Below are 13,800 nucleotides of genomic sequence, written 5' to 3'. Positions count from 1 at the left end.
ACGTGTTGGTTTAATCTATTCATATCTTTATTTATGTTTACATCGCTTATATGGTAATCTGAGGTCAAATCGATAGTTAATAAGATGGCGTCTGGACTAAAATACACACGAAACGAACCTATATTTTATCTACCCCATGCTCTGTACACTGTTTATTTTAGACTTTTGATAGTGTGGATACATGTTTTACATTGTTATAAATCAAATATGAGAATTTGAATAATAGCCGAATACATGCGTTGCCCATCCCAAGTTAAACGGCAAAATTGAAGTTTACATGAATACGGATTGCAAGTGAATTACTCATCAGCCATGTGTATAAGCTTGTTGGTTTTTTTAAAAAGCAAATTGCAATTTCATTCAACACCCAAAAAAAAAAATTTAATATTTTGAATTATATAGCTAATGCATCTTTAACAAAAATGTATATTTTAGGATGATCAATTGTTAATAATATTCACTGATCTTTTTTGATCAGCTGACCATATTATATTTTTTTTCAGTTAGTAAAATTAATATGTGTAAAATTTTATTTAAAAATTAGTAATTACTGGTAATAACTCGGCATTTTCTTGCATTACTAGTATCAACTAAGTTACATTACGAAATATCATTAAGTAATGACTATTCCATATTGAGTAATATCAAAACATCATTACTTAATGTCAATACCATATTGTATTTATAAAGACAAAATATCATCATGCAATAATATTTCAACATAACGCAATTTCAGATTACCACCCAATACAGCTGTGGCATTCAATAATTTCGGGACCTTTTATAGCTGATTATGCGGTATCGTCATTGCTCAGTGTTGAGCCGTAGTACGGTGATCTATAGTTGTTAATTTCTGTGTCATTTGGTTTCTTGTGGTGGCCTTCGGCTGTTGTCTGCTCTATGGTCGGGTTGTTGTCGCTTTGACACATTCCCCATTTCCTTTCTCAATTTTATTGTCTCATTGGCAATCATATCACATCTTTTTTTATAAGTAAAGAATGTGACAAATTTAAACATGTGTTTGAACGTTGAACCCTACAATAACAGGGGGCATTTTTTTAAAGCACAGCATAAGAAGAAACTATCAAGACCGATAAAAGACACAACACCAACTAACATCAAACAATAGAAATAAATGTACTAGCAGTAGGCAAAGGGAATACATTGCGGTCGAAGTAATCAGATAATTTTTAAAGTTGTTCTCTTTAGATATTCAAAATAATTTGTTTCGATTGAATATGCTTGATCTTGAAATTAGGTAAATATGACGTTTTAGATATGGACTTTTGTCATAACTTCATACTTGTAAATTATAAAGCCATTATGTCTTTTGTTAAGTTTGACGATAGATGTTCTTAAAAAGTAAACTAAAATTGACATACACATATACATTTTCATGAAATTTGTTAATACTTGTATCTTGGCATTGCATAATGTCATGTTTTCTCTGACTGATTATGGTGTATTTACACTTAATCCATTGGATGTTGGATTTGTACTGATTGATAATTAAGTCTTAGATGCAAGATTTTCTTAGGCCCAATGTACGATAGTAGAGGGGCGTTATGTTATCTGGTCTGTGCGTCCGTCTGTTCGTTTGTTCTTCGTACCGTCCGTCCGTCCGTTCGTTCGTTCCGCTTCGGGTTAAAGTTTTTGGTCAGGGTAGTTTTTGATGAACCAAATTAGACTTTTGACCCCAATTTCACGGTCCACTGAACATAGAAAATGAAAGTGCGAGTTTCAGGTTAAAGATTTTGGTCAAGGTAGTTTTTGATGAAGCTGAAGTCCAATTAACTTGGACTTAACACACATGTAACTTATGATATGATCTTTCTGATTTTAAAGGCAAACAAGACTTTTGATCCCAATTCCACGGTCCATTTAACAAAGAAAATGAAAGTGTGAGTTTCAGGTTAAAGTTTTTGGTCAAGGTAGTTTTTGAAGAAGTTAAAGTCCAATCAACTGGAAACTTAGTACACATGTTCCCTATTGTATGATCTTTCTTCTTTTAATGCCAAATTAGATTTTTTATTCATTTTCATGGTCCATTGAACATGGAAATTGATAATGCGAGTGGGGCATCAGTGAACTTTGAACACATTCTTATTAATAGGTTTTTTTTTGTCTTTGAACTATATCTTGCTGTCAGTAACTGCGAGTGCTCTCATATCTTTACTTAGTGTCTTTTTGTTGTTGGGATGTACAAGTACCCAGCCTCGTGTTTTTGTGAGATGAATTTCTCTTTCATGTGTATTTCTATACATCTGATGAGTTAAGTATTTTTAAACAGGTTTCTCAACATCTTACGAACGGACGAAATTCTACGAACGTATCGTTATGGAGCAGTAATTTTGTTATAATAAAATCCATAATAAATGTCTACCGATACTGCAGTATGTTTATAAGACAACAGTTAACAACTTAATATTCTTTTTTGCAACCTTGCATTTTATTGTTGTCATTAAACATCCGTGTTCCAATTTATTTTCTGTTGTTGACTGTTTCGTTTTCTTACATTGAGTTCCGTTTGTTAACATGTCGTATATATGCGTTCGATTTATCTCCCTTATCCATTCAAAAAGATATTTTTTTATAATGTCCTTGATTAAAAAATTCAACACATCTAGTTTGCAATTTGTTGATTGATTGTTTGGTGTTTAACGTTCAGTGGCAAATATTCCATTCGTTTCATTGCGAAATTAGCGTTTGGTAAAGGATTGATAAGTGATCGAGATAACACAACTTTAATATATTTCATATATCCACACATCCCTTCTATGGGTCCAATCGGTTTGAGTTACTATGAGTTTCATTATTTCGTATCGGAGAGTATCTTGAATAGATAAGTCGTAATATAGCTTTTTTATTTCTAATATTTATTGGGAATCAGTTAAAGAAATTCAAAGGTGCACTCGATCTATCGTTAGAAATAGAGTTGTGTGTGTTATTGTTGCAAGTGTGAGTGCTACAGCCCTAACACAACTGGTAGTCACATAGTAATCATAATATATTTTTTTTATGTATTACACCCCAAACTAAAAAGAAAAATTAGAAATATGAAAAATAGAGGAAATATGCACAGTATGCCATAGAAGCTTAACGGAAACAATAAACAAGAAAAAACAATATGTATATACTCATAATTATACTATAGAGGAAACATCCACACATAGAATAAGAAAGGCCATGATAACAAAAAAAAACAATATATAAGTTAAAATATGTATTTCAATATTTTCCTTTATTTTTCTTGTTAAGTCTACCAATTTATATATAGACAATAACTGTTTAGTGTCTTTAAATATCAGCTGTATTTGTACGAGGCTAGGAAACAAGGTGTATGCGAGCTTTTAGCGAGCTACTACACCTGTTTCGAGCCGAGTACAAATACAGCTGATATTTAAAGACACTAAACAGTTATTGTCTTTATCCTGCAATTAATTCTGTATATTGTTTGTGTTTTGAAAGACACAAAAACTAACATATTTAGCATTTATTTTCGATTTGTAAAACCTTGAGGCCCGCGTAGTAATATCAAAATCACACATTACGCTGAAGATGGGTTCTTAAAAAAGAATCTTGAATGGTCAACAATAATACATCGATCAAAGTCAATAATTATCTATTTTAACATAACAACTAATTTCAATAGTAAAAACAAATAACAAAACATTGTCCCATTTGAAACAGAAGTGTACGAGTTGTCCTACGCTTCAGACATGACATGGAATTTCCCTAAACATGCGTGCTGAAATTGACATGGTTGATTTTGTAACACAATCATACACATTCAAGTTTTGAAATCGACAATTGTCATCGTCATGTCATCGAATTCGTCACTGGAATGCAACAGGAATACACATTCTGACTAGTGAGGTTAAATAGACAATAACTGTTTAAGTGTCTTAAATATCATCTGTATTTGTACGAGGCTAGGAAACAAGGTGTATGCGAGCTTTTAGCGAGCTACTACACCTGTTTCGAGCCGAGTACAAATACAGCTGATATTTAAAGACACTAAACAGTTATTGTCTTTATCCTGCAATTAATTCTGTAAATTGTTTGTGTTTTGAAAAACACAAAAACTTACATATTTAGCATTTATTTTCGATTTGTAATCCCTTGAGGCCCGCGTAGTAATATCAAAATCACACATAACGCTGAAGATGGATTCGCAAAAAAAGAATCTCGAATGGTCAATAATAATACATCGCTCAAGGTAAATAAATATCTATTTTAACATAACAACTAATTTCAACTGAGAATTTCAACAGTAAAAATTAAAAACAAAACATTGTCCAATTTGAAACAGAAGTGTACGAGTTGTCCTACGCTTCAGACTTGACTTTCACTAAACATGCATGCTGAAATTGACATGGCTGATTTTGTAACACAATCATACACATTCAAGTTTTGAAATCGACAATTGTCATTGTCATTGGAATGCAAGTGGAATACACATTCTGAGGTCACACAGGTTCAAACAATACTCAATCCGGCAGTGGGCGAAGCTTAGAAGCGATATCTGTATAGTATACAGATACAGCATAGCGATATCTGTAGGGCTGCATCTGTATAGTAGGACACCCAATTGCAGGATAAACAGGTTTAAACGATACTCAGTCCGGCAGTGGGCGGAGCTTTAAAGCGATATCTGTATAGTATAAAGATACAGCATAGCGATATATGTAGGGCTGTATCTGTATAGAAGGACACCCAATTGCAGGATAAATATATATATCAATAAGAAGAGATCATTTGGATTTTAGTGGTTGGGGCAAAGATCATTTGGATTTTAGTGGTTGGGGCAAAGAAGTTATCCCGGAACTTATTGGGATGTTTTCTTTTCAAATTTCAATCGAAAGGCGTTCACTCCTAGATTTATTTTTACTCGTGTCCACGAAAGAATTTCTTTCGTTAATCAGCTTAATCTAGCTAAGATAAAAAAAAAATCCTATCCCTTTCGATCCATATACATGAATCTATATTTACCTTTTTCACATATACTAAATAGTGATGTTGTCATCATGTTTATTAAAATTTCTTGTACGATTACTGTCCTTTGATTAAATATTCTTCACTTAAATTAATAGATCAATAAGATTTTCAACTGTGTTGATTGAACAGTAAATTGTATATTATATATTATATAATATCAAATAAATATAATATGTATTTGATTCAAAATGGTTTTAAAAAATCAAGCATGCATATTTTACACGTAAAAGACATTTCAAAGGGAAGAAGAGCACAGCCGATCATCTAAAATTATAAGATAAATTACTGCTCCCTCTTTTCTCGTTACGGCAAGTTACGTCAAGTTAGGGCGATTCTCGTTCGTTCGTAAGATGTTGAGAAACCTCTATTATACTGCTTCATCACTGTCCCCGGTTAAGGAGAGTCCTGGGATCCCGCTATTATGTTTAACCTCATTACATACACCTTATCGCTGTTTAGTCCAATCCCAGAAATCAACAACTTTGAAAACGTACAAAAAACGTCCTGTGGACAAACTTGCAAGACATTTCATTCCTTTGAAAACGAAGTCGTTTTGACTACGCAAGTTATCAAAAAGTATGAAGCTGTTTTGTAAAGTTAAAGCACAATTACGGAAAAGCACTATTTAGCATGCAATTAATCTAAATTTTCAATAAATAACGTCGCAAATAATATATATACAATTTATTTGTAAAAAACGGCGAAATCCGACATTGGACATCTTGCAAGACATTTGCCAGAAGCCGTTGTATTTTTAACCAGATTTTTGTGACAAAAATGTCGGTTATTGATCTGGGGATGTACGGCGGGCGGGTGGGCGGGCGGCAATCAAATGTTGTCTGTGCATAAACTCATGAACCGTTCAACCAAAGCTTTCAAAATTTTAATATGTTGTTACTGACAACTAAATGAAGGTCAAGTTCAATAATGGCGATTTTGACTTTTACCGTTCAGGAGATATGGTTCTTGAAAGATTGAAAAATTGAGTTTCCAGTCCTGTCCGTGCATTTACGCATGAACTGTTGTTCCAAAGCTTCCCAAATTTTATTATGTTGTTACTGATGACAAAATGGAAGTAAAGTTCAATAATGACGATTTTGACTTTTACCGTTCAGGAGTTATGGTTCTTGAAAGAGTAAAAAATAGTGTTTTCAGTCGTGTCCATGCATTTTCTCATGAACCATTCAACCAAAGCTTTTGAAATTTTAATATGTTGTTACTGATGACAAAATGGAGGTCATGTTCAATAATGACGATTTTGACTTTTACCGTTCAGGAGTTATGGTTCTTGAAAGAGTGAAAAATGATGTTTCCAGTCGTGTCCATGCATTTTCTCATGAAACATTCAATCAAAGCTTTTGAAATTTTTATACGTTGTTACTGATGACAAAATAGAGGTCAAGTTTAATAATGATGATCTTGACTTTTACCGTTCAGGAGTTATGGTTCTTGAAAGATCGTATAATCGCGTTTCCATTCACGTTGTTACATTTACTCATGAACCATTCAATCTAAGCTTTTCAAATTTTAATATGTTGATACTGATGACAAAATGGAGGTCAAATTTTATATTGACGATTTTCACTTTCACCATTCATCAGTAATGGTTCTTGTGATATTGCCAGGACACAAATAAATGTTAATAAATCCGGTTTGCTGTCGTTGTGACAGCCTCTTGTTATATGTAATGTGAGTGCTGATATGATCTGTGTATGTACTTTTGTGAGCCTAATTTACACAAATGAAATATCATATAATCTTATATTTTAAAACCTATAAATTTGGATAACTTAAAATCTTCCAAAATCTGACCATAACGAACACTATTTATTTTTGCCAAAAAATGGCGTTGGTCGTATTAGAAATGCATATCCAGTAATATTGTAATACTTTATATTTATCATATACTTAGCATTGATATGATAGCTGTTGCATATGTGTAACGAGTGGAAGTACACAAGCCATAAGTTCGCACCCGGCCTGATAACCCATATCAGGTGCATCTCGTGCACAAAACCCATATAAGTGCCTCTCGTGCAAGTTACTTCCGGTATTTCCGGTATCGGTTGTTTACTTTTCCATTGTGACGTCAGATATTTTTTATGACGACGTCAAAATTAACGGGAACTTTTGTGGGGATAGTTTAGTACTTGCTAACAAATGCCATTGACAATTATGAATCATTTTATAGTACAACAAACATGGAGGAATAATGATCATAAAACTCCTCCAAAGGAGTAGGTCCGGTAAGGATCGATTTTGGCCTAAAATTTCAAGTTCATCTAACGAAAGATTTTATACACTTTTTAACCACTAAAGTGTCTATTTCAATTGATTCGATTAGTTTATGTGAAAGTTTTCAACTGATTTAGTCATTCAAAACGCTCCGATTCAAGATTAAATATGAAAAATCTATCAAATTTGGCCAAAAACGCCACTTTTCAGATAGTTTTTGTCAAAAATGAAAGTGGCCGCATTCGTGTTCATTCTCAACCTTTATATATATTATGTATCATTATCAAATACAACTTACATTTTAATATTATGAATGAACACGAATGCGGCCACTTTCATTTCAGACGGAAACCGTCTAAAATTTAACTAAAATGATAAAAAATTAGGAAGATTTCAGTAATTTAGCATGACTTAATTAGTCTAGTACCCGATATATGTGCATTGTATTGTCAAAAACAGCCCATATGTGTGTAGCAGAAGCAATATACTTTCTAATTAATATCTTAAAGATTATATTTTCACAGTTTTGTAAAACTGCTATATTTTGGGGCCAAAAAGGGGTCTTACTGAACCTAGTCCTTTTCAAGGTTTCAAAATGCCTCTAACGTGACGGTACCCAAATTGCACCTATTTTAACAGTTGTTTCATCTACTTTTTTTTTATGATAAAGACAAAAATGTCCATTCTGTGTTTATTCTGTAGCCGTAGCCTTCTTTATTATATAGGTACAACAATTTGATTTTTATTACATATGGAATCATAGAAAAATTGATCTAAACTGACCTCCAAACCATCAATGATTCTGAAATGAGGAGTACCCAAATTGCATCCATACTTAAATTCACATCGTCAAAAGAGCTTTTGTTTATTTTTGTGAAATATTTTGAACAATTGGATGTAAGTCCATGCTTATTATTCTTTTTTTGTTTAAATGGATACTTGTAACATATCGTATTTGCTTATTTTGAAAAGATGACGTTTTGATGACGTCGCATGGCGACGTTTCAGTAAAATTTGCTTTGAAAGATGTGCTTAGTATCAAATCATAAAAATACAAATTGTTTTGTCTCTAGGAAATCTTGTAACATTTCCGCTGCTATATTGGCTAAATAAGTGCAATTTGGGTACCGTTACGTTATAGGAAATGTTTACTTACCATACATATATATGGAGGTACAAATTTTAGTGATGCTGTTGTTGGACAATTATAGTATATTTTATTCATAATTTAACTTCTTTATAAAGTTTGTGACTGTTTTAGTTATCGCATTTGTTTATTTGTCGTAAATAAAACTATTGTCGGAAGTATAGAATCACATGCAAAACAGTGTGGCTGTGGCCATTGATTGACTTCCCAAATGATCCCATTGACTGAGACAGAGTATGTGAACGTTTTTCTGTAACGACCACTGCTCACTATGTACTTGGTAAAGACACTTAAACTGTGGGGTTACCAAAGGTTCTCAATACCTAAATAAAGTAATTCAAAAAATTTATCTTGAATGACACGATGTTATGATTTATATCAATAATATAAATCAAAACATTAAGGTTATTCCTGATTAATTTTTCGGATTATTTCATTATAAAAGGCGTTTAAGAACCTTTTGTGACCCTACAGTGTAAATTCTATAATAAGTAAGTAGTGAGCAGTGTCGTTACAGACAAACGTTCACATAATCTGTCCCAGTCATTAAATGAATTAAGGACGTCAATCAATGGCCACAGCCACACTGTTTTGAATATGATTCTATGATAAAGCGATTAATACATGGCCTTTTCCATATCAGCCTGGGTATCATCCCTCGACCCATATCAGCACCTCAACTCCGTCTCGGGCTGATATGGGGGTCTCGGATGATACCCAGGCTGACATGGAAAAGGCCATGTATTAATCTCTATATAAAGCACATCATTCATTCGAATTTTCGTGGATATAACACTATTTTGAAGAACACAAACACCCTGCTAAAGTGATTATGCGTATTGTCTGTTACGTCTGGCACTCATATTATTGACGTTTTGTCCATATGCTGTACTTATTTTAGACTATAGTAAAATATGATAAAACAATTTGTTACTTTTTTCGGAATAGTATTTACCTGTCTAGTCTATGGATATAAGTTTAATATAACTTAACTGTTATGATTTTATAGAAAAACTGTTTATTAGTGTGGACTGGTTGATTACACGGTATTGATGCAATAATGTACTTAAAACGTCAATGTATAATGGTTCATCGAAATGGACACCACACTACACTCCGAAACATACAAGTTAACTGACACTAACCAAAGCTTAAAACAGGCAAAAGATGGAGATTCCTGAAATATGACAAGTGTTTTCATGCGGCACATAAAACATTTTTTTCTGATTTCTTAACCTTCCTAACACTTCTTGCCAATGTGGAACAAAAAAACTCAAGTAAAAAAAGGCTCGTGTCCGATGAAGAAACAAAACAAATTTACAATGTCAAACATAAATTTATATCAGTTTCTGACATGCTAGCTCCAACATAAGCGTTTAAATTGATTGATATGAATTTACAGTATATAAATAGCGGAACTTAAAAAAATAGAAAAATTTGGTTTGTTTTAAACTTGAGGACTGAATCACTAATTAAGAAATAACTTCCGCTCTTTCTAAGCATAGACGTTCACCTCCGATTTTTTTTTAAATTTTCCTACTACGTCATCTTATGCAAATCTTGGATAATTTGATTGTATTTTAGTTTTTTGTTCCCATGTTCAATTCAGTATTACTTATTACCTTTTTGGAAATTCCATTGTGTTCATTCTCAACCTTTATATATATTATGTATCATTATCAAATACAACTTACATTTTAATATTATGAATGAACACGAATGCGGCCACTTTTATTTCAGACGGAAACCGTCTAAAATTTAACTAAAATGATAAAAAATTAGGAAGATTTCAGTAATTTAGCATGACTTAATTAGTCTAGTACCCGATATATGTGCATTGTATTGTCAAAAACAGCCCATATGTGTGTAGCAGAAGCAATATACTTTCTAATTAATATCTTAAAAGATTATATTTTCACAGTTTTGTAAAACTGCTATATTTTGGGGCCAAAAAGGGGTCTTACTGAACCTAGTCCTTTTCAAGGTTTCAAAATGCCTCTAACGTGACGGTACCCAAATTGCACCTATTTTAACAGTTGTTTCATCTACTTTTTTTTTTATGATAAAGACAAAAATGTCCATTCTGTGTTTATTCTGTAGCCGTAGCCTTCTTTATTATATAGGTACAACAATTTGATTTTTATTACATATGGAATCATAGAAAAATTGATCTAAACTGACCTCCAAACCATCAATGACGTTTTGTCCATATGCTGTACTTATTTTATTTTATATATCATTAGTGAAATGTGAATGCATACAATTATACTGAAACGACAGTTCAAATGTCTATTGTGATATTATCGTTTAATTCTTTCAGAATGTGGATAAACACAAAGAGAAACTTATGAAAAACCTTCAAGATCTGTTTCAATCACACGCAGGGCTCAACCATCTTGAATTCAAACCTCTGATTTTTGTCAATGCTATGGATAGCGATGATATAGAGATCCAAACACTACGACAACGCTTAATGAATAGAGCTACGGAACATCCACGGTGGGGTGAACAAATGCCCACAGCCTGGGTCCCGTTAGAATTACAACTAGCCATGCAAGCAGAGAAAGGTGTGAATATCTTACCTAAAGAACAAATCAAGATACTTAATTCTCAAAATAAGTCGATGGTGTTACCAGATAAACAGTTAGAAACTTTTCTAAAAGCTCAACATTCGTTAGGTAAATTACTCTACTTTGACATTGCAAATATTCGTGACTTTGTAATAATTACACCATCATACTTAGTGGAGGTTCTGAGATCTATCGTTACAGAGAAGCAGTTTTGGCCAAAAGAAAAACGATTTCAAAATATTCTTCAAACCATGCAGCAGACAGGAGCAATCAGTCGTGACAATATTTACTTTATTTGGAACCAAGACACATTTAAGCACATTCTACCATACAAAGATTTCATAATTGAAATTTTGGTTCACCTTGATATACTAGTTGCTTCAAGAACATTTGAAGATGACCTGAGCACTCCATTGCAAAGCGTTTCACATTTTCTTGTTCCATTTATGATTACCAGTCCAAACAATACCAAATACCTGAACAAATTTTGTACTTCTAAAAATGCAATTTTACTGTCATATCGGTTTATAGAAAAAGTGATACCACCTGCATTTCAATATAGGTTTCTTGCTTCCTTTGTGGACATGTGGGATGTAAAAAATTACAAAAGCAAAAAGCATATGCTTTTCAGCAATCTTGCAGTTGTAGAAGTAGACGGAAAACATGATGTAGCAGTCCAAGTTGTCGAAAATAGAGTTGTCGTGTCACTTATTCATTCAGAGAAGAAAGAAAACATTCTACCAACACTTGCATCTTCTGTCCAGGAATGTTTGACTGCAGCAGTTCACAGAATTTCCGAATTTTACTCCACACTGTCGGCAGAAATCAACGCCAAAGAACAAAAACCCGAATCTCATATGGTGATGCCATTTGAGATTGAATTTGGTGTTCATTGCAATAAAACATTATGTTTCTTCCTTCATGATAGAATACCAAGTCATCAATGGCGATGCGATACGCACAAGAAATGTCACGATGTCAGCTGTCTAAAATTGTGGCTCGCAGACAAGGTTTGTTTTTAATCTATTTATGGCGTATTGGTTTTTATTTTGTTTCATGCATTTTCATTAAAACACATTTATTTAATAGTTAAAGTAGGAATGTCAAGTTAATACTTGAGTCATGATACTCACGAGTACTCGAGTATTCGGATACATCTTAATCGTCTGGTTTAAAGAATTGCGATATGTTTTTGCATTACCTTCCATCAACAAAATTATGATTGATGTCAACGCTTGGCATCTTAAAGCAATGCATACGTTTAATTTAAAGTTCAAACTGTTTTACTACAAAATATAACTTGATCCTCGGTTATGTGTTCCTCGCTTCTCCTTACTTGTGCCTATTGAATAATGAATAACTTACCACCGTTTCTTAACAAAACTATCAGTATAGCAATTGCTGCTGGTGTGTTCATGAAACAACCAGAAACATGCTTAGCAATTAAACCATCAATATCAGTAGTAGAGAGTGAGATGTTTTATGATACCGTAAAAGCATAGGGCCCACGGGCCCAAGATGGCGGCCACCGGGGAATTCCCTTAACACTAAATATAGATTATATAATCCGATTAAGAAAATATGTCACATATTTCGACCAATGAACAAGATTGCAAAATAAGGATGTTAATCCCCTATACACAAATCGTATGTTTAATCGGTTTATGATGGCATTGATGATGCGTCATTTTTTAACCAATGTCAAAGCTGCAATATTATATGAACAAATAATCGCCTTAAAATACATCTGTTTAAGGAAATATCGCATTATTATGAAATGTCTTACGTATATTTGACCAACGAAATGTGTTGCATAATAATATAGCGGTACAGGGATGTTAATTTCCTGTCGGGGGTTAAGTCGTCATCCCATGGGAGATTAAGTTGTCATAGGATAATAAATATCGTTCTATATTGTACAAAAAGGGAATATTATGATGAATATATTGTTGAATGTGCTAAATATGTAGAATTTAAATGACCCAGTCTTTCAAGCAAGAGGGCTTAATTGGAACAATAAAATTTTGAGTAACCATCGAATTGATTTAAATTAAAGAGTAACATTCTTGTTATGACAAGCTTATGTGTGCTAGATAATAATCAAAGGTAATAGGCTTATATGTTTTACTACGCCAGACGCCCGTTTCGAATATACAAATCTCATCAGTAACGCTCGAATCAAAATAATTGTAAGGCCAAAACAAGTAGAAAGTTGAAGAGCATTGAGGATCCAAAACTTCAAACAGTTATGCCAAATACGGCTAGAAAAGAGATTGTAAAATCCCTAATCTGATTTAACCAAGAAACTGGTACATTATTCTCGCTCTCGCTCTCGCTTTTTAAAAATAATAACGGTGGCGCATTTAGACTTTAACCTTCTTAACGAAATATACTAGTAATGGATGTATAATGGGAATGTGCACTGCTGGATTTATCGTTGGTACCACAATTTCAAACAACAACGAGACGGGTGTACTTTTGCTCGGACTTCGTGGACCACATGTACGCCAGGGGAACGACTCTGCCCATACTTCAATCTGCAAGGGTTTTGAGGATATCGCGGACATCGTATATGAAAAACCAATTTCCCTCAGAGTAACCACATGAGATCTGTATCAAATCGAATTCGTCTTGAGGGACGACAATCTCAAATTGTGTCGCCTGAAAGATGACCAACTGTTTTGCTTACTGCACTTTCGAAATAAACCTATAAGAGAACATTGAATACACAGGCAGAAAAGGTGAAGATGTTCGGTTGCAACCTTTGTCGTTGCGTTTATGCTTGGCCCCACGATCTTCGAAGACATATGAAAAACAAACATGCTCAACAACAGCAGCAGCAGCAGCAGT

The 13,800-nt window shown here is 33.3% G+C and overlaps 1 protein-coding gene across 1 annotated transcript in view; it reads left to right on the top strand.

Moving 5' to 3' along the window:
* The window catches only part of LOC134700137 (uncharacterized), a 93,781-nt gene that overhangs the window by 51,417 nt on the left and 28,564 nt on the right, over positions 1-13,800 (top strand). Inside the window, exon 5 of the mRNA XM_063561536.1 lies at positions 10,701-11,960. Coding sequence (XP_063417606.1) covers positions 10,701-11,960 — 1,260 coding nt within the window. The remainder of the gene's footprint in view (positions 1-10,700; positions 11,961-13,800) is intronic.

Source organism: Mytilus trossulus, chromosome 1 (assembly GCF_036588685.1).
Source record: "Mytilus trossulus isolate FHL-02 chromosome 1, PNRI_Mtr1.1.1.hap1, whole genome shotgun sequence".
Taxonomy (NCBI): Eukaryota; Metazoa; Mollusca; class Bivalvia; order Mytilida; family Mytilidae; genus Mytilus; species Mytilus trossulus.
Note: the sequence above shows the minus strand (reverse complement) of the source record. Positions and strands in the feature narration are given on the sequence as shown.